Source organism: Myotis lucifugus, unplaced genomic scaffold (assembly GCF_000147115.1).
Source record: "Myotis lucifugus unplaced genomic scaffold, Myoluc2.0 scaffold_1803, whole genome shotgun sequence".
Lineage (NCBI taxonomy): Eukaryota > Metazoa > Chordata > Mammalia > Chiroptera > Vespertilionidae > Myotis > Myotis lucifugus.
The window spans coordinates 12,815-31,482 of NW_005872851.1; the positions used below are offsets into that span (position 1 = coordinate 12,815).

The 18,668-nt window shown below is 43.1% G+C and overlaps 2 protein-coding genes across 3 annotated transcripts in view; both read left to right on the forward strand.

Moving 5' to 3' along the window:
• Positions 1–6,136, forward strand: part of LOC102426489 (GRAM domain-containing protein 1C-like) — a 15,910-nt gene extending 9,774 nt beyond the window's left edge. The window contains exon 8 of the mRNA XM_006108139.3: positions 4,498–6,136. Within this exon, the coding sequence (XP_006108201.1) occupies positions 4,498–4,578 (81 nt within the window). The 3' untranslated portion in view covers positions 4,579–6,136. The remainder of the gene's footprint in view (positions 1–4,497) is intronic.
• A 1,497-nt stretch (positions 6,137–7,633) lies between these two features.
• On the forward strand, positions 7,634–16,011 carry ZDHHC23 (zinc finger DHHC-type containing 23). 2 transcript variants are annotated; one of them, XM_023748787.1, is made up of 5 exons: positions 7,634–7,896; positions 9,875–10,582; positions 12,296–12,463; positions 14,265–14,553; positions 15,445–16,011. In XM_023748787.1, the coding sequence occupies exons 1-4, from the start codon at positions 7,736–7,738 to the stop codon at positions 14,530–14,532; spliced, it is 1,305 nt and encodes a 434-aa protein (XP_023604555.1). In that variant the 5' UTR covers positions 7,634–7,735; the 3' UTR covers positions 14,533–14,553; positions 15,445–16,011. The 2 variants fall into 2 exon arrangements, with proteins under 2 accessions (XP_023604555.1, XP_023604554.1); XM_023748786.1 differs by lacking the exon at positions 15,445–16,011 and having other exon boundaries at positions 14,265–14,696.
• The last annotated feature ends 2,657 nt before the right edge of the window (positions 16,012–18,668 follow it).

Genomic DNA, 18,668 nt, shown 5'->3' on the forward strand with positions numbered 1-18,668 from the left:
TGCCACTTAGTCCATGACAAAATTAGATCCTTTGAAAAATAAAGATAATATTTCCATTATAATATATATGCTTACTTCTCAAAATTGAAAAATAGAGAATAGAAGAAAACCGAAGTTCTAGCATTCAGACATAATTACTTTTAACATTTTATTACCTTTCATCTTTTTGTTCTATGTGTAAGTTTGTTTTTTAGGAAATTCAACTATTGAGCATTTCTTAGGATATCACTCAGGGCACTGAAGGTTACAACTTCAATGAAGTACTCTTCAGATGCACAGTATCTACAGCTCCTTAGCAACTTTCTCCTTCCACTCTCAGCAGGGAGATCATATTCTCACTTTTCTCCTCCTCATCTCCTCCCATATCCCCCTCGCTCTCAACTGATGACTACGCGTTAAGGGAAAAAGAGACTTTACCTGTCCTTCTGTAACCAAGTCTAGAGACCCTGCTATAGCTGCACCCCTATCTTCTCTACTCCTATTACATTCATTCCTCAGCCTATGGGAGGCAAGTCCCAGCACATGTTAGCAGGTACCATCAGCACATGACTATGCTCTCTTATCTCCTACATTAAAAAACCTACACCATGCACATCCTTCCCTATCTACTCCTCATCTCTCTACTCCCTTTCACAGCCAAACTCGTTTAGTTGTCTACTCTGGCTGTCACTACTTTATGCTTCATAACTCATTCACTTTTTTAAGTTTTTATTTTCTCCAAAATAACTCTTTCACATATTTTAAAGAGTTAACTTGTTCTACAAGGTTTGTTGAGAAAATAGCAATCCCAGCACCCTCATCCCTATTTCTTTCCTAAAGACAACAGTCTTTAACTTTTAGTTTATACTGTTGATGTGTACCTCCACATTTATAAACAACATGTATTGATATGTCTTGATTTTTCAGTTTTAGACATTTCCCTTTGACTTCCTATCAGGAAAGTCAAAAAGAAAACAGGGATTTTGTTTTCTTTCCTTTCACCTCATCTTGCCCCCATTTCTAATTACCCCATTCTCCCAAATGAAGTTATAATTTTGGTTAGATCAATATTTATTTACTGTTTTCTTTGATTTGACCAATTTTGCTATTCTGAGCTACATCATAGAATAAACCATAACTACTTTTTATTTTCTGTGCTTTTTCTTATCCCTGAATTTCATTATGATTGATTAGTTTATCAATATTATTTATGAATATTTCATCCCCTGTCGTATAAATCTGTTATAATCTTCCTTCACCTCAGGCATTCCATCAGTGGAGCCTCTGACTGGCTCCAGTCAGGTCCGGTGGCCCTCTGCGTGGGTGCACAGCTATCATCCAGGGGATTCCTGTTGCCCATCTCTATTTCCTGTAGCCCATGTTTTCTGCTTTCTTGATTTATGTCCTTTTTTTAATGGAGCATATCCTTTAGAGGCTGCCTAAGAAAAAGTATGGAGGTAAATATTTTAAGATTTCACCTGTCTGAAAAAATTTTTATTCTGTCCTTTGATTATAGTTTTTTGGCTGGGGATAGAATTCTAACTTGGAAATAATGTTTTCTCAGAAGGTTCAGTCATTGCTCCACTGTCTTTTGGCTTCCAGTGATACTATTGAGAATTTTGGAGGATGTTCTCATCCTGCCGTTTAGTTCTAGGAAGTATTAAGTTAGATAGTTGATGGTTTTCTTCCTTCCACTTTCTGTAGCTCCTAAAACTCAGATGTTGGCTTTCAATTAATTGGACAGGTTGTCTAATCTTTGTAACCTTTTCTTTCCAGCTTCCATCTCTTTGCTTTTTTTAAAATTCTGCTTCCTCAGTGATTTACTCAATCTTCAAATTCTTCTATTGAGTTTTTCAGTTTTTGCTAACAAGTTTTTAACTTCAAAGAGCTATTGTTCCTCTGAAATTTTTTATGGCATTGTGATCTTTTTTAATAGCTATAAATTTATCTCTCTGACCATATTACTAATAAACAATTTTTTATTCTTCTTGCATACTCACTTTCCATCATAATCCTTTCCCTTCTGTTTTGACTTCCATCCTTAGTGTTAGAGAATTTCTTTAGATGTCTATAGTCCTTGGTTGTCTGCTTGTGTGGATCAGAAGCTCTTAACATGTGGGTCGTATTGGTCTACCCTGAACTTTTCTGTAGATTTGGCTGGGCTGCTGGTTGAGAAATCCTGATCTCAGTATTTTTAGGTGTTTCCTCTTGGACTGGTCAGTTTCCACAGAGAATACTCTTCTAGTCTCTCTGAAGGATTTGAGGGCTGGCTGCCAGCATTTAGGAACTGAAATGAGTGAGAGGAATGGGGAGGTCAGGACAGAGGAGATGGTTTCAATATTCAGTATACACTTTTTCCTGTAATCCCCCTGCTTTTGGTATGGTAATACTATCCTTAACGAAGTCTTGGTGTCCCCTGAGCCAGACAGCCAGAGAACCTGTTTTATCCTGTCCAGAAAATACAATTTTAGACTTCTGCCCAGGTAGTAAGAGAGGTCAGATGCCCAAAGGTTCATCCAATCCTTATTTTAGCCCCTTCCTCTTAATTCCCACTTCCAGAGATTCCTGGCCATTAATTCCTGAGGCTTTTGAAGATTCTTCGGGGTAAATTTGGTTGGTCTCAGCTTTCTCTAGTATTAGCTTAGGATTCAGCCTTTTCAGGACTGTGAAGTCATCCATCTGTTTTCCAGGTTCCCAAGTTGTGTTGCTGTTGTCACTCTTTCTGTTCTCCCAGCCCTTGTGGTTTATGTCTTTTAAAAACAACAACAATAAATCCTGCCCTGGCCCTTGTAGTTCAGTTGGTTGGAGCATCGTCTGGTACACTAAAAGGTTGCAAGTTCAATCCCCAGTTGGGGCACATACGAGAGCAACCACTTGATGTTTCTCACATCAATATCTGTCTGTCTCTCTTTCTCTCTCTCCTTTCCTCTCTCTAAAATCAATAATTAAAAAGAAAACATATTCTCGGGGGAGGATTTAAAAAAATCCCCTAGTGGGGTTTCAGAAGGAAGCAAAACTGGATGCATGTATTTAATCCACTTCCTTGCTGTTCAGCTCACTCCTGCCTTGTTTTCCTCTCCCCTGCCTTCCATCGATATTACTTGAGCTGAGATCCCTAGTGACCTCTAGCTTTTAGCATAAATGCACCTTTCTTTTAGTTTCCATTTACAGTGTCAACATTTTGAGAGTTGACCACTCTTTTCTTGAAATGTATCTAAAAACCTCCAGCTTTATTGTGAAATAATTCATGTTATAAAATTCACCCTTTCAAAGGCTTTTTAATATATTCACAAGGTTATGCAACCATCACCACTAATTCCAGAGCATTTGCATCACCCCAAAAAGAACCTATAAATGGAATCTTTTGTGACTGGCTTCTTTCATTTAGCATAACGGGAAACTCCTTTTTGCTGTAAAACCTCCTCCTGTACCTGACCTCTTTCTGGCCTAGTGCTCCACGCTGTGTTAGATTCTCTTCCCTTCTCCTCTGCTTCCCCTTTAGGCGGTCACATCCGCTTCCCTGGCTTGGAATACCACATGTGCCAGTGACTCCCAAATCCATCTCTTACCCTGATCTCTCCTCTGAGCTCCAGGCTCAGACCGTCATTTGCTGACTTGGCATCTTCACCTGGGTGATAACAGGCATCCCAAACTGATCATGTCCAAAACAGAATTCCGTTTTCATCCTGAGCCAAACCCACTTCTCCTCTAATTGACCTAGTTTTAGAAAATGATAGTACCATCCTCCAGTTGCTTAAGTAAAAAACTTAATACAATCTGTAAGTATATTTTGTGTGTATGTAATTATGTGTTTTAGTTCTGTATTGCTTACTAATCCATAAGCTGCACAAAGGCAGAGACAGTGGTGAGAGTGGCTCTTTGGTTCACCATTGATACCCAGTGCTTAGCACAGTACATGTAATAGATAATAAATATTTGAATGAGTGAATATACAAAAAAATAAAACTTAATTCTTGCTTTCAAGTTGCCTACAATTTTATTCGAGAAATCAAAGGTCCGTGTGAATTGTTAAAGACTATAACAAAGTACAAAATTAAATGTCAAAGTAAGTAGTAATGCATTGGGAGTTTAGAGGCAGGATGATTAGGGAAAACTACATGGAGACAGTGGGGATGGGTCCGTTTTGGATGGATGAAAACAATAGCAAGCACAGGCCTGGAAGTGAAACCTGAGTTGTTTAGGAGATAGTGAGACCACTGCAACTTCAGAAGCCATTTAAGGAAACAAGCCAGCCTGTCTCTTTGGATAATTTGATTGTGGACCTAATGGGAGATAGAATACACAGTATGTAGGAAGAAGTGCGATCCTAGAGCAAATGGGAAGAACTCTGTAGCAATCATACTGACATAGATACCCTAAGGAATCAGGTATTTCATATTCAGTCTTTTATTTGGACATCAGTATAAACAAAATTATGTCAAATGCAAATGTGAACTTTGGCATAAAAAAGAACAGAAAAATGTAAATAATCTATTTTGAAAATTATTTTGTTTGCAGTTGAAGAGCTCACTCATTATGCTGCAGAGAACCTTTGATCTACTAAATAAAAACAAGACCGGCATGGCTGTGGAGAGCTAGTGATCTTAAGGACTGAAATTGGACCGATACTTGGAAGTAAAAGAAAACATCTAGGAGAAAACCAGAGGATGAAGGATTTTCATTGTCATACGAACATTTCCATATTTTTTTCACTATTGGTACTTCTAATATGAACATTCTTTTAAATAACATTTATTTCATAATTAGTCTCCGATGGCCTTAAGAATCCATCCGTTTGCTTCTTATACATTATTCTAAGCTGTGAATTTCTCCAGTGAAGCATGAACTACATTGTGGAATTGAATTTCTGTGATGCAAAAAGAAAATGGGACGCTTTGGCCTCATTTTTACAGGGAGGTTTGAAGTTTGATGCTTTATTTGTTAGCACAGAATCAGTATGTGTCCAATTGGCTGCTTTCACAGTTGATATACATTCAACAGGCTAAAGACAATCAATATAAGAAGAAACCTCTAAGCCATTACGAATTTTGAAGGATCAGTTTTCAGGCATATACATTTCTAGATTTGCATACTGTAAATATTACAATGTCTTCATTTATTTAGCACAAAAATTCAATAGACTTTTTGATTTGCACATTGATGATAATTATCTGAAAAGTTCTTTAGTCATCTTCATGAAAGAAAGTTTTCTTCAAGTAGCTATCAGAGGTGAGATTATCTTGCCTCTTCACGCATCAAATGAATCGAAGACTCAATTTCAGAAAAGGAAATATGTAGGATACCAACACTCAAAATGAAGAATCATGCTCTGAGTTTTAAAAACCAGATTAGGTTAAAATCTGGGCATTTAGTAATCTAATAAATACTTGAACTAAGCGTGGCTTCGGCTTAGCAGTCTAATTTGTGGATTCGTTTTTAGTAGCCATCGATAGCTTCATTTATTCCTTCATGTGTGTGGCTTGTTTTAGTCAGTTGTAAGACACAAACTTTAGCTTTTTAATAAAACTCTGGGTACATTATTTCCCAATACAAGTATACTGACTGAAGTTGTAAGTCAGACACAAGCTTTGGCTCTTTCATAAAAAGGTTTTAGGCATATATGTCTCAATACAAGTGATGTCTCTGGAACAAGAGCAAGACAGTGCAGAATAATGTGTATATATTTGTACTGTTTCAACAACTATTACCTTTAAATTTCCTTTTTCCTCCCAGAGTTACCACATGGGATTGCTAAAGTTGTCTTTGAGATGCCTGTAGAGAATCAAAGTATTGACTCCATTAGAGGGAAAATGGGTTTCCTTGAGTGAATCCCAACTCAGCTACTTTAGGGAACCAGTGTACCTACCTGGGTTTGTTTTTGTTTTTTAAAAAAATAAGGATATATGAAGGGTCTGGCTCTGAGCAAGAGTGACTGGATTATAAACTTGAAACCTTGTTCTCTTAAATTCACAAAAATGATCAGTGACAAGCTGAATATTTTTGAGATGTTTCTGTAAAACTTGTACTTCAATACATACCTCAAAGAAAATGACCAAAGTTGCTTTATAAATTACGACTAAGCACGTATGTATGCAAAATTCAATCAATTGTATTTGAGTGTTATATAAAATGAATATCAATAAAACCCAGAATCTGAGTTATCATTTTTCTTCCTTTTCTGTTTGAAAAAAACCCCCACACAAAACAAAACTCAAAAAGTATGGTTTGCTGTTGTGAAAACATGTGCATGGGCCTACACTCTTTAAAAAATGTGTAAAAACCAAAGAGGAGGACTCCTTACATCAATTTCATTTCAAATATGCATACTGTTGGAACAAAAACACTAGATAGGCCTGCGGGTCTAATGAAGACTGCTCACTAGAAAAAAATTAAAATAAAATACAGAAGTTAGGTGGTCACCAGATCGGGGCAGTTATGGGCCTTTAGGGGAAGGCTAGCGGATTCGGAGCGGTACCTCGGTCACCTTAGGGCAGGCGGTGAGAGCGCCCCCGACGCCTGTTGCGGGCGCTGCAGGAGCCGGCGGACCCACGGGTTTCACGTACTTGGAAATCCTTGGGGTTCTCGGGTTTCCCCCATTTCCGTCTCGCCCCTCCCCGGCGGGTCTTTTGGAGCTGCCCCGCCCACGCGCCGCCCGCAGTGCAACGGTGGGGTCGGGCCGGGTCTCCGCGGGCCCTGGGCGGGGCGGAGGTGCGGGCCATCGGCTCCCCGCCGTGCGGGACCGCTCCCGGGAGCCGGTGCTCAGGTTCTCTCTCCCGTCCTCCGGGCTGAGGGCGGGGCCTCGCGGCCGGCTCCGCGGGGCGGTGGGCGGTGCACCGGCGGGCGGGGATCCCCGGCGCCGGGCGCGGGACACCAGGAAGCGCGCGCGGACTTGCCGCGCCAGCTCGGCCGCCGTGGGCGGCGGGCCGCCGAGTCGTCTTGGGCGTGGGCCCACCTCCGGGCGCGCGCTTGTGTCACAGTGGGGCGGCCGCGAGCGGAACGGAGCCGGGGATACAGCGATCACTCAGAGACCCTGCGGGGCGGAGACGGGCACCCTCCCGCCCCCTTGAAGACCCACCGTCGCTTCCTCTCCGCTCGGCTTCAGGGCTGCAGCCGCACTCGCCGAGCGCAAGTAACTTCCTTCCAGGTCATTCTCCTGGCGGCGGCGCTCGGGCCCGCCCACGTCCTCGCGTGGTGGGGGCGGAAGGGGCGAGCCCTGCGCGGGGCTGGAGGAGCGGGACTGGACGGCGACCCGAGCGCCACCCGAGCTGCTGGTGGGCTTTCCCGGAGCCGGGTCGTCGGCCCCTGCAGCCGGGCGCGTTCGCCGGCCCAGCGGATGCACCCCGCGTCCCTGCCCGCAGCCCCGAGGGTGAGTTTCCCTCGGCGCCCAGGTTCGGGCGGGGACCGCGCAGCCCTCCTCAGCCCACACCGGCAGGGGCGCCCAGCCACCCGCGTCCCGGCTGTCCCGGGGCGGCGTGGTCGACTGTCGCCATGGGAACGGCTGGACCCCAGTAGCCTGCCCTGGATGGGATGGGGCGGTGAAGGCGGCTCCACGCCTAGACTCTTAGAGCCTTAGTGCTTTCTGTCTGGCCAACCCGGGTCAGAAAAGCCTGGTGAAAATGGGACCCCCCCCCCTTCTCATTTTTGATTTCTCAGGCGTTGGCGTTTGATCAGAGAGCGGCGTGAATGTGTTTAGAAGATGTGAGTTGTGTGCTTTCCTCCTTCACCTGCTGAGGGCTCATGGTGACAGGTGGCAGTCATGACACAGAAGGGCAGTTTGAAGTCCGTGAAGAAAAACAAAGCGGAAGAACCTGAATTGGAGCCCCTGTGCTGCTGCGAGTACATAGATCGAAATGGGGAAAAGAACCACGTGGCCGCCTTTTTGTGTGATTGCCAAGATCTGGATGAAGGGTGTGAGAGGTAAGGGCAGACTGTTTCTCCATGCCGACCCCATTGACCCTTTGGAGAACTGCAATGTATACTTTCAGCTCAGCCACCCAGAACCCTGGGCTTGGCTCTGATTCTATTTCCAAGGATCTAGCATTGAGAGTAGTCTTCTACGTCAAGGGTAAGGATTTCATAAAGATGAATTACTCGGTCCTGCACAACTGTCTGTTCAGCTCCGTTTACTAGGACCTTATTTTTCATTGAAAGGGAGAAGATGGAGAGAACAGGCAGGTAAAGGGATAGAAGGCAAATTAAATGTGTAAAAAACATAAAATGCAACCCAGCAGAATCTGTAATTTTAGAAGGAGCACTATGCCAGAAAGTTCCTATGTTCTCAGGGATCTCAGTGATTGGAGACTGACTAGGTGGGACCTGGCGCAAAGGGCCTTGAGGGTGGACAGATCATTTTCCTGCAGTTGCAACTGGTCTCACCCCTTGTTATTGGGGAGGAGATCCAGTTAGGAAATGCCTCCCTCTCCTGCACTGGCTATTTTCAACATGAGTGGCAGCACTGTTTTGTTTGATGCTATTGTATTTGGCTTATTTTCACCATTAATCCAAGTGATGAAAATTACTACCCAGAACAATAATTTTTTAACATCACTGAAAGAATTTTGTATCAAACATTAATAACTTGGCTTTTTTTCCTTTTTCTAAGTAATATATTTAAACATTGTTGCCATATGGAAAGCATAATGTGGGAAGAATGAGAATGTTGGAAACTTGCTTTTCCTATTAATAATAACTCCTTCTGCATAAAAAGTCATTGCAATGGCAGATTGCCTATTTAAAACTTTGTGCATTAATTTAGTATGAAAGGCATCCTTTGGGACCACTGTGGTCTAGTACCAACCTTGACACCTGAATACCTATACTTCTTACTAGACAGTGTCTAAAACCTTTTTTACAGTCTTTAAGTATAGTTTCTTTAGACTTAGTCTAGAAACCCATGAGAAAATGGAGCACTTTGTGCTAATGAATGGAGAAGTGCTGCTTCCATAATCTCCATCATTGAAGATCGCAGCTCTTCTATTAACCTTCTAACTCTCCTCCCTCCCAGCTTTGAGAACTGGGCTGTGCCTGAATTCTCTGCTCTCTCCATATACTGCCCTGGAGATAGGCTCCCACTGCTCTGTATGACTCCCTCCCATATAGTTATCCTGCTTCCAAGTTCTAGCCCTACTTTTTTTTTATTGTCTAAAATCAGTGTGATCGTTCCTTAAACTGTTCCTTGCCTTACTAGCTTAAGTATGCAAAAAAAGTCAACAATATACCATGTGTCCTCCAAGCTTGGGTCATTTGACTCACACTAGTTTGATCTCCATTCTCCACCATGCAGACCCCTCCCCCTGATGAACGGGTTCACTCCAGGGGCCCAGGACGGATTGTGTGCCTTACACTGGAAAGCCTCTCACCCTTCCTCCTCGCATGTACAAATGCTAGCCAGCCGTCAAGGTCGAGTGCAGATCCCACCTTTTCCACAAAGACCCCTCTAAGGACTCCACTCAGATTGTTCACTCTCCTTTGAGCACTCCTTTTGATGTTTGGCCATCATAGTTCACTGGGTGATTTTGCTGCTTTGTCACTTACCTAATAATTCTTGAGTTCCCATGTTGTCTTGTCTTTACAACTGCCTTGTGAATTTGTTTGAGACTTTTATGTCTCTACACCCACCCAAGTCTAGACAGTATGTGTATGGAATGTGCATATTTATATGTATTTGTTTCAGGGAGAAGTCGTTTTAACTGTTAAGTATCTAAACATTATATTCTGGTTTATATTAAAAAATGACACACGATTTTGAAAATAGCATTTGCAGTAGTCAGGCAGTAGAATACTTGGCCTTTGGCCTCCTTTGTCATTTATCCAGCTGCTTGACCTACAGTGTTCATTGGTTTTTAATTCCACAAACCCACATGAAGTGCCTTTTCTTTGTGCTCTTTCTGAATAGATGGATTACGTGTAAATCTGTGCAGCCAGAGACTTGTGAAAGAATCATGGAAACAATCTCTGATCGCCTCCGAATTCCTTGGCTTCGAGGAGCCAAAAAAGTGAACATTAGCATCATCCCCCCTCTCATCCTCCTGCCCATCTTCCTCCGAGTGGCCTCCTGGCATTTCCTCCTGGGGGTGGTGGTCCTGACCTCCCTGCCTGTGCTGGCCCTGTGGTACTACTACCTCACTCACCGAAGGAAAGAGCGCACTCTGTTCTTCCTGAGCCTCGGGCTCTTCTCTCTGGGCTACATGTACTATGTGTTCCTCCAGGAAGTGGTCCCCAAAGGGCGTGTGGGGCCCACCCAGCTGGCTCTTCTTACCTGCGGGCTATTTCTGATCCTCTTAGCCTTGTACAGAGCCAAGAAGAACCCAGGCTACCTCAGAAATCCAGCCAGCGAGGACACATCTCTGGGCAGCAACCGAACTGAGTGCCTGAACAGAAAAGGGCAGAAGACCAAAGGGTTCCCTGGCGCGGATGTGTCGGGCATCCTCAACAACCGCACCCCGAGGGATGATCAGAAGGGCTCTTCCAGGTCGTTGGCTGGAAGCCCCACGAAGGCGAAGGAAGATTGGTGTGCCCAGTGCCAGCTCGTGCGACCTGCCCGGGCATGGCATTGCCGGATATGTGGCACCTGTGTGAGGAGAATGGATCACCATTGTGTCTGGTATGTGGGGAAAAATTGGAGGCTTGCCAAGTGTAAATTCACGTGAGACTCTAGCAGTGTTTGATCGTCCTTTGTATCATCCTAAAATCTCTCTCCTTCCCAGCTTTACATCTTGTAGATATTTGTGGGCTGTTAGGATGTTCCCACTTAGTCATCAGTTTTTCCTAGTTTCACAAATTTAGTTCTTTCACAGTCATTTCCTGAAGGTGTTTTTTCTTTTTCCTTTTTTTCCATTCTCTTTTGAACTGCCCCTCATTTATCTTCCTTCTAAAAGAGAAGCATCTACAGTTGAATGATTTTTTTTTAAAGAATTTATCAAAATCAGTGTAGGCTTATTTTCTCTGGAACACAGAGTGGATAGAGCGTCGGCCTGCGGACTGAAGGGTCCCAGGTTCGATTCCGGTCAAGGGCATGTACCTGGGTTGCGGGCACATAATCTACATTATTGAGGTGAGGTCTTGCCAGATAACTCCCTATTTGGTTATTGGTGGAGAGATGGGCTTTTTGGGTACCTACCCACTGGCCAGTGACAAATGGGGACACATAAGGCCTATAAGATAAGATGCAAAGGGCAACTCTTAAAAGTTAGCGTTGCAGCTCTACTGAGTAAATCTTAAACTAACGGGGGTGTAAGTAATTCAGATGTGATTGCCATAAGTAGCATGTTTGCAACTTTATTGCTCTTAAGGCATTCGAGGTCAATGAATTATGCTTTTTAGGACTAGGAATCTGGTTACCTGGCACACCTTCAGAAGGGGATGTCCCAGAGGGTAAGGTGCAGGAAGGCCAGAAGGCATTGGGTGGACCTCAGGTATAGGGACAGCTCTTTTCTGGGGCGTTGTCTTTAGGTATAAACAGGTACTTTCAATTTTAGATTTTCCACTTCTCTTTGTCATTTCTCTCTCTCTCTCTCTGGCCCATTTACGAGTTCTGGTTTGCAGAAGGCCTGACAGTCTCGCCCAAAAGAAGATTTCTACCTACCGGGGCATCCTGGTGTCCTTGTACATTCTGTCCTACATGTTCTACAAATGGCTGTGACACGGACTCTCTTTTATCTGACAAGTAGTCTGCATATCATCGAGTAGTTCTTCATTCCACACCAATCAGATCTTTTTACTAATATATTTTTAACATATAATTTCTGATGCTGTGTAACACTTCTTGATTTTTTTTTTTTTTTTTAGAGAGAGAAGGGAGAGAGAGAAACATTGATTTGTTGTTCCACTTATTTATGCATTCATTGATTGATTCTTGTATGTGCCCTGATGGGATTGAACCCGCAACCTTGGCACATCAGGGATGATGCTCCAACCTACGGAGCTACCCGGCTGGGGCCTGTGTAACACTTCTGATCTAGCTTTTTTAAGTTTACTATCATCCTTTTCGTATCATGGTAATTATAGTATTCACTCTCTTCATAGCTGGGTAAAGACTTCACTTACTAATATTTAGAAAGATTAATTAGCCAAGTTCTGCGTTTTACTTAGTCTTGTACTTAAATGAATGATAGGATTTCACTTTGTAAAGAGCAGAGATTGTAAGACTGCATCTCTCAGTGCACAAGTTTTTAATTCTCTAAAATTGAAAAGTAAGATAGCTTTTTGATGACTGGAATTCAGACTATTCCTGTTTTTAAAACTTTTTTGTATATTATTTGAGTTATATAGAGAACTTTTAAAAACATGTTTGTTTTCCCCCCTGTGCTGTTTTGAGGATAAACGGCTGTGTCGGAGAATGCAATCATCAAGCATTTATACTTGCCCTTTCGATCTTCTTGCTCACCTCGGTGTATGGGATCACGCTGACCTTGGACACCATTTGTAGAGATAGAAGTGTCTTCACAGCTCTCTTCTATTGTCCTGGAGTTTATGCAGATTACAGGTAAGCTATGGACACCCCAGCACGGAGGCCCAGGAGGAGGGAAGGGGTATGCCATTCACTGTAAGGGGCTATGATTTGCTACTAGGTTAGGGACAGGTTATGGGGCTTTTGAGTATCCCTGAAATTGCCAACAAAATTGTGCAGTGGATGAGTAGGTGTAGTTTTCTAGGGTGATGTCAAAAGGATCATTGACACTTCAAAAGGGAGGAACTAGTACTGCAGAAGTAGGACCAACCAGCTTAATCAGGGACTTCCAGAGTCAGATGACTACTCATATGCACAACCAAGTGACGGTAAAACTTGAACAGACAAACTAGCAGTCCTAAGGTGTGTATGTGGTCCATTTGGTCATAATCAGTGAACGCCTCACTTTACTGCTATTTCCTGGAGCTTTTTGGCCCAATATTAATTTACTGCTTCGGACCCTTTTGTGAAGTGTTTACAATTTCTATGACCTTCCTTTTCTATTTAACCTCTATTGCTTTTTCCTGTTCTACTTTTTTTTTTTTTTTTGAATTACCACTCATGATTACTGTGGTATCTAGGTCAAAATTTCCTTCAGCTTCGTTCGTTTGGGCACATTTCTAGATTGTAAAGATTTCCATGCTTTGGAAGAAGCTGGGATTTTTCGGCGTTGGCTCGAACCACTCCCTCCCCTGAAAGCCACTCCCTCGCCCCTCTAGCCTGTTCTTTGTTTTCAGAACAATCAATCCCTGCTTTATCCGCATAGTGTCCCTGTGCAGGTATTTGTTTGTATTAGTCCGTGGACAGATCTCCCCATTGCCATTACAGACCTAGACATTTATGGGCTTTATTAGAATAGATTGGTCCTCCTCCTCAGGGGTAATAAGTTCCTTTTTTTCCCCCACATTGAGTGTTTGTAGGTTGTGAAATTCTTCAGTAACTACTATTCTTAGTGGGTTGTGACAAATGTCCTAAAGCAGAGTCTGTCTGTTACAAAGCGTGAGTTCTGTAGACTTTCTGTGAGCCACTTAACAAAATAGCCCTGCCATTGGTCCTCCCTGCTCTGGATGGCCATTCATATCTCCCAGTTGAGCCTCGGTTTTTCTCATCTTTGCGGTGATTTAATCATCCCTCAGGTCCTTTTGGCTTAGATTCTGAATGAATTTATTTCCATGTAACTCATTTGCAAATGTTTGAATGAAAATCATCAGTTGGCAGACATTGATCAGTAGCCTCTCCTTACAGTCTTGTAGGAGCTGAAAGGAGCTGTCTTGTCCTGTGTTTGGCTGTAGGAAGCAGAATTTGAAATATGCTGGTGCTCCTACACATCGTACATGTGGAGGGCTTCTGGCGTTGGGCGTTGTCTCTGTATTTGTATTCAGCAGCCTCGGACTGAAAAAGCATGGAAATTAACTTCCCACCCACGGCTTCCTTGAGGGTGTTTATAGCCATCTTGTGGTGCCTTCGTTTTCTCCTGAGTTAAGAACAAGTTAGGAATTATTCATTCAACAAACAGATTTTGGATCCTGTTATGTCAGGCACTGTGTTGGTTGTGTGGGGGATACAAAGTGCAGAAAACAGTCTTTGCTATTCTAAGTAAAAAATACTGGAAAAAGAGGCACTAATAATTAAAAACTAAAACAGAAAAGTTTATTAATGGTCATAATTTAAGCAGGTTATTGGTATTTTGAGGATAGAAGACTATTGTCCAGTGGGATGATTGGGGAAGGTGCCAAAGTCCTCGGTAATAAGTATTACATGTATAAAATGTTGGAATGGGGACAGCTTTCTGAACGTGAAAGATTGGCAGCCCTGACCTGCCCATTCCCCCTCCCAGCTCGGCGCTGACCTTCACCTGCGTGTGGTACTCTGCGATCATCACCGCGGGCATGGGCTACATCTTCCTGATACAGCTGATAAACATCAGCTACAACGTGACCGAGAGGGAAGTGCAGCAGGCCCTCCGACAGAAGACGGGGCGCCGGCTCCTCTGTGGGCTCATCGTGGACACAGGCCAGTACAACAGGGGCTTCCTGCGGAACTGGCACCAGTTCTCCACCCTGGGCACCGCCCCGTTCCAGCACCCTGCCGAGGACATTGTCTGATGTGCCTTCTGTGCGCTCAAGGTGGGGGGGCTCCCCCCGTTCCCCTCCATCCTACACTTCAGTGTGCACTTGGGATGCTCGCTTTTATCCCTAGTTTCTTAAAGGCATTATAGGGCCACGCTCAGGTTGAGACTGGACTGGAGGAATGAATCTTTCTGACTTCACAGCCTAAGAGATTTTTATATCGAAGCAGTAAAAGTAGAGCCATTCCTTTCCAGGCGCCTTGTTAACTAACTCAGTCACCAGAAGCTGAAAAGGATGTGGATTGCTGATGCACAAATTGATCGAAGCAATTCCGTCCCTCAGTGTGGGAGGAAGAATCTTGGATTAGGATAGTTTCTGCTCCCTCTTTTAATTCCTAATAGCCATGTGACCCTTCTTTGAGTCACTTCCCCGAATCTCAGGTTCATTGGTAAAGTGGGGTCCTGACGTCTGCCCTGGCTTCCCCCCAGAGCAGCTGTGAGGTCACATGATGGATGAGATATGTGAAAAGCACTGGAAAATAAAGCACCAGAGAAGTCTGAAGTATTACTAGGAAAATCCCAGACTGAAAGAAATGTTTGTAGTTCCGAATATTGAAGCCATTATTATTAGAATAATCTCTTTTTAGGCATTTCAGAGTGAAAAAACAATCCCCAAATACCATGCTGTACAGCTATGGGAGTTTCTCTTTCGGAAGCATTACAGTGACTACTCAGACAGTGTAGCAGATGACCAGATGGATTTACAGTTATCTGGTCGTAAAAGGAGAGTTGATACCAATTGCGAAGCTAATTATTGCTGGTGTAATGTACAGTGGTCATGAGTTTGGGTGATGCATCTTACTTCTTAGGTATTTGTTGTTTAAATTTACTCTAAATAACTCTAATAGGCATTAATATTTCTTCCTCTTCCCATGTCTCGCGTGGTAAGGTGCTAGCTACACTGTGACGATGGCTGGAAGAGGAAAACAGGCACTCCTGCAGCAAACACTTTACCTTTCCTGGGTATGGTGGCCAGTTAATATTAAGGGCTTGATTTTTTTTGTTTGTGTAAGTGATTTGAATGCGGTCAGCTCTAGCACTAAGTTGCAATAATCCGTCTTCCGGCATTCACATTATTCTGGCATGGACTCTCTTCGAGGGGTTGATTGGCATCTTCCCCCTTAACTTGTACATTCTCGTTCACCTCTCCCATATAAACGTATCTCACCAAGAGAGATAAAACAGGGTATATGTAGTTCCCACTAATTAATGGATTACTGTTGTTCCCTAGTTCTTCCTAAAATATCAAGTTATTTCTTTAATCATATCTCAAAACTGAAAATATATGGAGGATTAAATATTTATGTATAATGGGTCTATTCTGCCACAGAATTAAGATGAGGCAGTTTAGGATGGGGAAGAAACCATCTTGAAATATTTGGTTTTGTATCTGTAATTTTTAAATTGAATTAATTGGGGTGACACTGGTTAATAAAATTATATAGGTTTCAGGTTATACAATTCTATAATACATCATCTGTATATTATATTGTGTGTTCACTACCCCAAGTCAAGTTTTTTTCCTTAATATGTTTTTATTGATTTCACAGAGAGTTAGGGAAAGAGAAAGAGTGATAGAAACATCAATGATGAGGGGAAATCATTGATCGGCTGCCTCCTGCATGCTCCCAACTGGGGATATAGTCTGAAACACGGGTCAGGCTCTGCCCGGGAATGGAACAGTGAACTCCTGGTTCATAGGTCGACGCTCAACTACTGAGCCACACCAGCCAAGTCAAGTTTTTTTTTTTTTTCCAAAGGTAATTCATTAGCTCTTAAATTCACCTTGATTTATAACTTAATATAGGGAAGATATTGCCAGGTTCAGTCTTTTTGCATGCTGTGTAACAAGAGGTTTATAAATGTTAAGGGGAAATAGGACTAACTTCCTGCAACTCTACCCTTTGAAGCTAGCACCATCCCTGGTACTGCCATTGATCGAGGCTGTCCCTAAGACAGCTTGTTGTTGCTCTTCCCAGAGATGGTTAACAAATGATAGGCTCCGTATTCCCCTGGGATGAGCCAAACAGCCAATCTGGGGGTGTTAGCAGAGGCTGTGGTTTCTACAGTGATGCATTCTCCCCGGCCTAGTCAAGTATTCATTTGGAATTATCATTAGATCTGATACAGCTAATTCCTTCTGTGTATATTTGCGATAAGAGAGACAGTAATAATGTCATGGACAGCACATGTAGTTGGAAATCTCTAGTTGTAGTCTCTTGAATGCCCGATGGATAGCCAACTCTGACTGTCCAGCAATCCTATATCATAAAAAGCCTGTGGTTGTGACACCCTCACGCTGTAACGACCGATCACCAGGAGGCTGCGTGCATGTCAGACATGCCCGGATGGGTGGGGCTGTGTGCACGGCGAGGCGCACGCGGGTGGGCAGGGACTTGACACTGCGTCCCCGCGGACGCTGGCGGGGACTTGACCAGGAGGCGCATCGGGGGAGTCCCACGGCGCCGGCCATGGAGTGGGACTCTGGGATTCAGGGGAGTCCCATGTGGCGCCGGCGATGGCTTAACGCTGCGTCCCCACGGGCGCTGGCAGGGGCTTGACACTGCATCCCCGCGGGCGCAGGCGGGTCTGGGTCTCGTGGGATTTCAAGGTGCACGCGGGTGGGCAGGGCTGTGTGTGTGGCGAGGTGCAAGCGGGTGGGTGAGGACTTGACTCTGGGTCTCGTGATGCCGGCGGGACTTGACGCTGCATCCCTGCAGGCACCAGCCCAGACTCTGACAGGAGAGAGGAGGGAGCCGGATATCCACACCCAGGACTTGACTCTGGGTCTCGCGGTGCTGGTGGGACTTGACACTGCATCCCCGCAGGCGATAAATTTATATATTATTTTCATATACATTTTACTAATTTTTTTTTTCATCTCTGACACTTCTATTATAGAGAAAGGGCAAACAGCAATATTAAAACATTTCCTCTAATTCCCTTTTAATGTGCATGAATTTTGTGCACCGGGCCACTAGTGCTTGGGACTCAAACGGTTAAAGTTAAGGTCCCTCTGAGTAAAAAAGAGTATTTCCAACGTAAAGGAGGGAGCAGGCAAAAATAATAGGTTCTCATGACTTCCACTGAAGTTTGAGCATATGACAGAGTCAAAACGAACATACAAATTAAAACAGACAGTGGACATTCAAATGACCCGAATCAACTGTCACTGTTTGTTCCAATAGCAGCAATGCTTATGTGATAATATAGTTTAACAGACATACAAAACAAGTCACATGATAAGAGAGGTTCGGCTTCTAAAGTAAATTGAATATGTTCTTTAAAAATTCTCATGTCCTCCCCTCTGACTATAATTCTTAATTTTCCAATCAGAAAATTACCCCAGGTGATCCAGTAACATGTAGAACTTCAGTAACCTAACTTATTTAAAAACAAACAAACATCACAACCATTTTTAAAATATTTAAATTGATATTTTAGGTTTTAAATTATAGAAGATATTTAGATCCAAATATATTTTCTGAATAGAAAATATTTCAGTTTTTGATTTAAAAAAATAAACATAAAAAATATATAAGTGACACATTTTCCCAAGGAACTCTGAATTAGTACCTTTCCCTCTAACTTTCTTCAAATTAAGAGAATCTATGGAGTTCCCTATACTGCACAAGTTTTAATGAAAGAAAATAAGACTTTCTAAGAGCATCAAATACATGTTTTGTTTACAAACATATACACTCCTCTCTCTCTCTCTCTCCCTCTCTCTCTCTCTCTCTCTCTCTCTCTATCTCTCTCTCTCAAATATATTCTTACTGATTCAGAGAGGAAGGGAGAGGGAGAGAGATAGAAACATCAATGATGAGAGAGAATCATTGATCGGCTGCCTCCTACACGCCCCGTACTGGGGATAAAGCCCACAATCCAGGCATGTGGCCTGACCTGGAATCAAACTGTGACTTCCTGGTTCATTGGTCAATGCTAAACCACTCAGTCACACTGGCCGGGTTCAATTCTAATTTATAAATTCATTCCAAGGACATATACAGCTTGAAAAGCTTTGGAAGTAGTTTCAAAAAAAACTAGCTTTTAAGTAACAAGAAAACAGTTATAGAAGAAAGTTTAAATTAAAAAAAAAGCAATTGTTTTGAT

Excerpts from the sequence above, each read along its gene's own strand:
- ZDHHC23 (XM_023748787.1), top strand. The coding sequence starts at position 7,736 with ATGACACAGAAGGGCAGTTTGAAGTCCGTGAAGAAAAACAAAGCGGAA. Across the intron at positions 10,583-12,295 it reads ATGGATCACCATTGTGTCTG|GATAAACGGCTGTGTCGGAG; the intron begins GTATGTGGGGAA and ends TGCTGTTTTGAG. Across the intron at positions 12,464-14,264 it reads GGAGTTTATGCAGATTACAG|CTCGGCGCTGACCTTCACCT; the intron begins GTAAGCTATGGA and ends TCCCCCTCCCAG.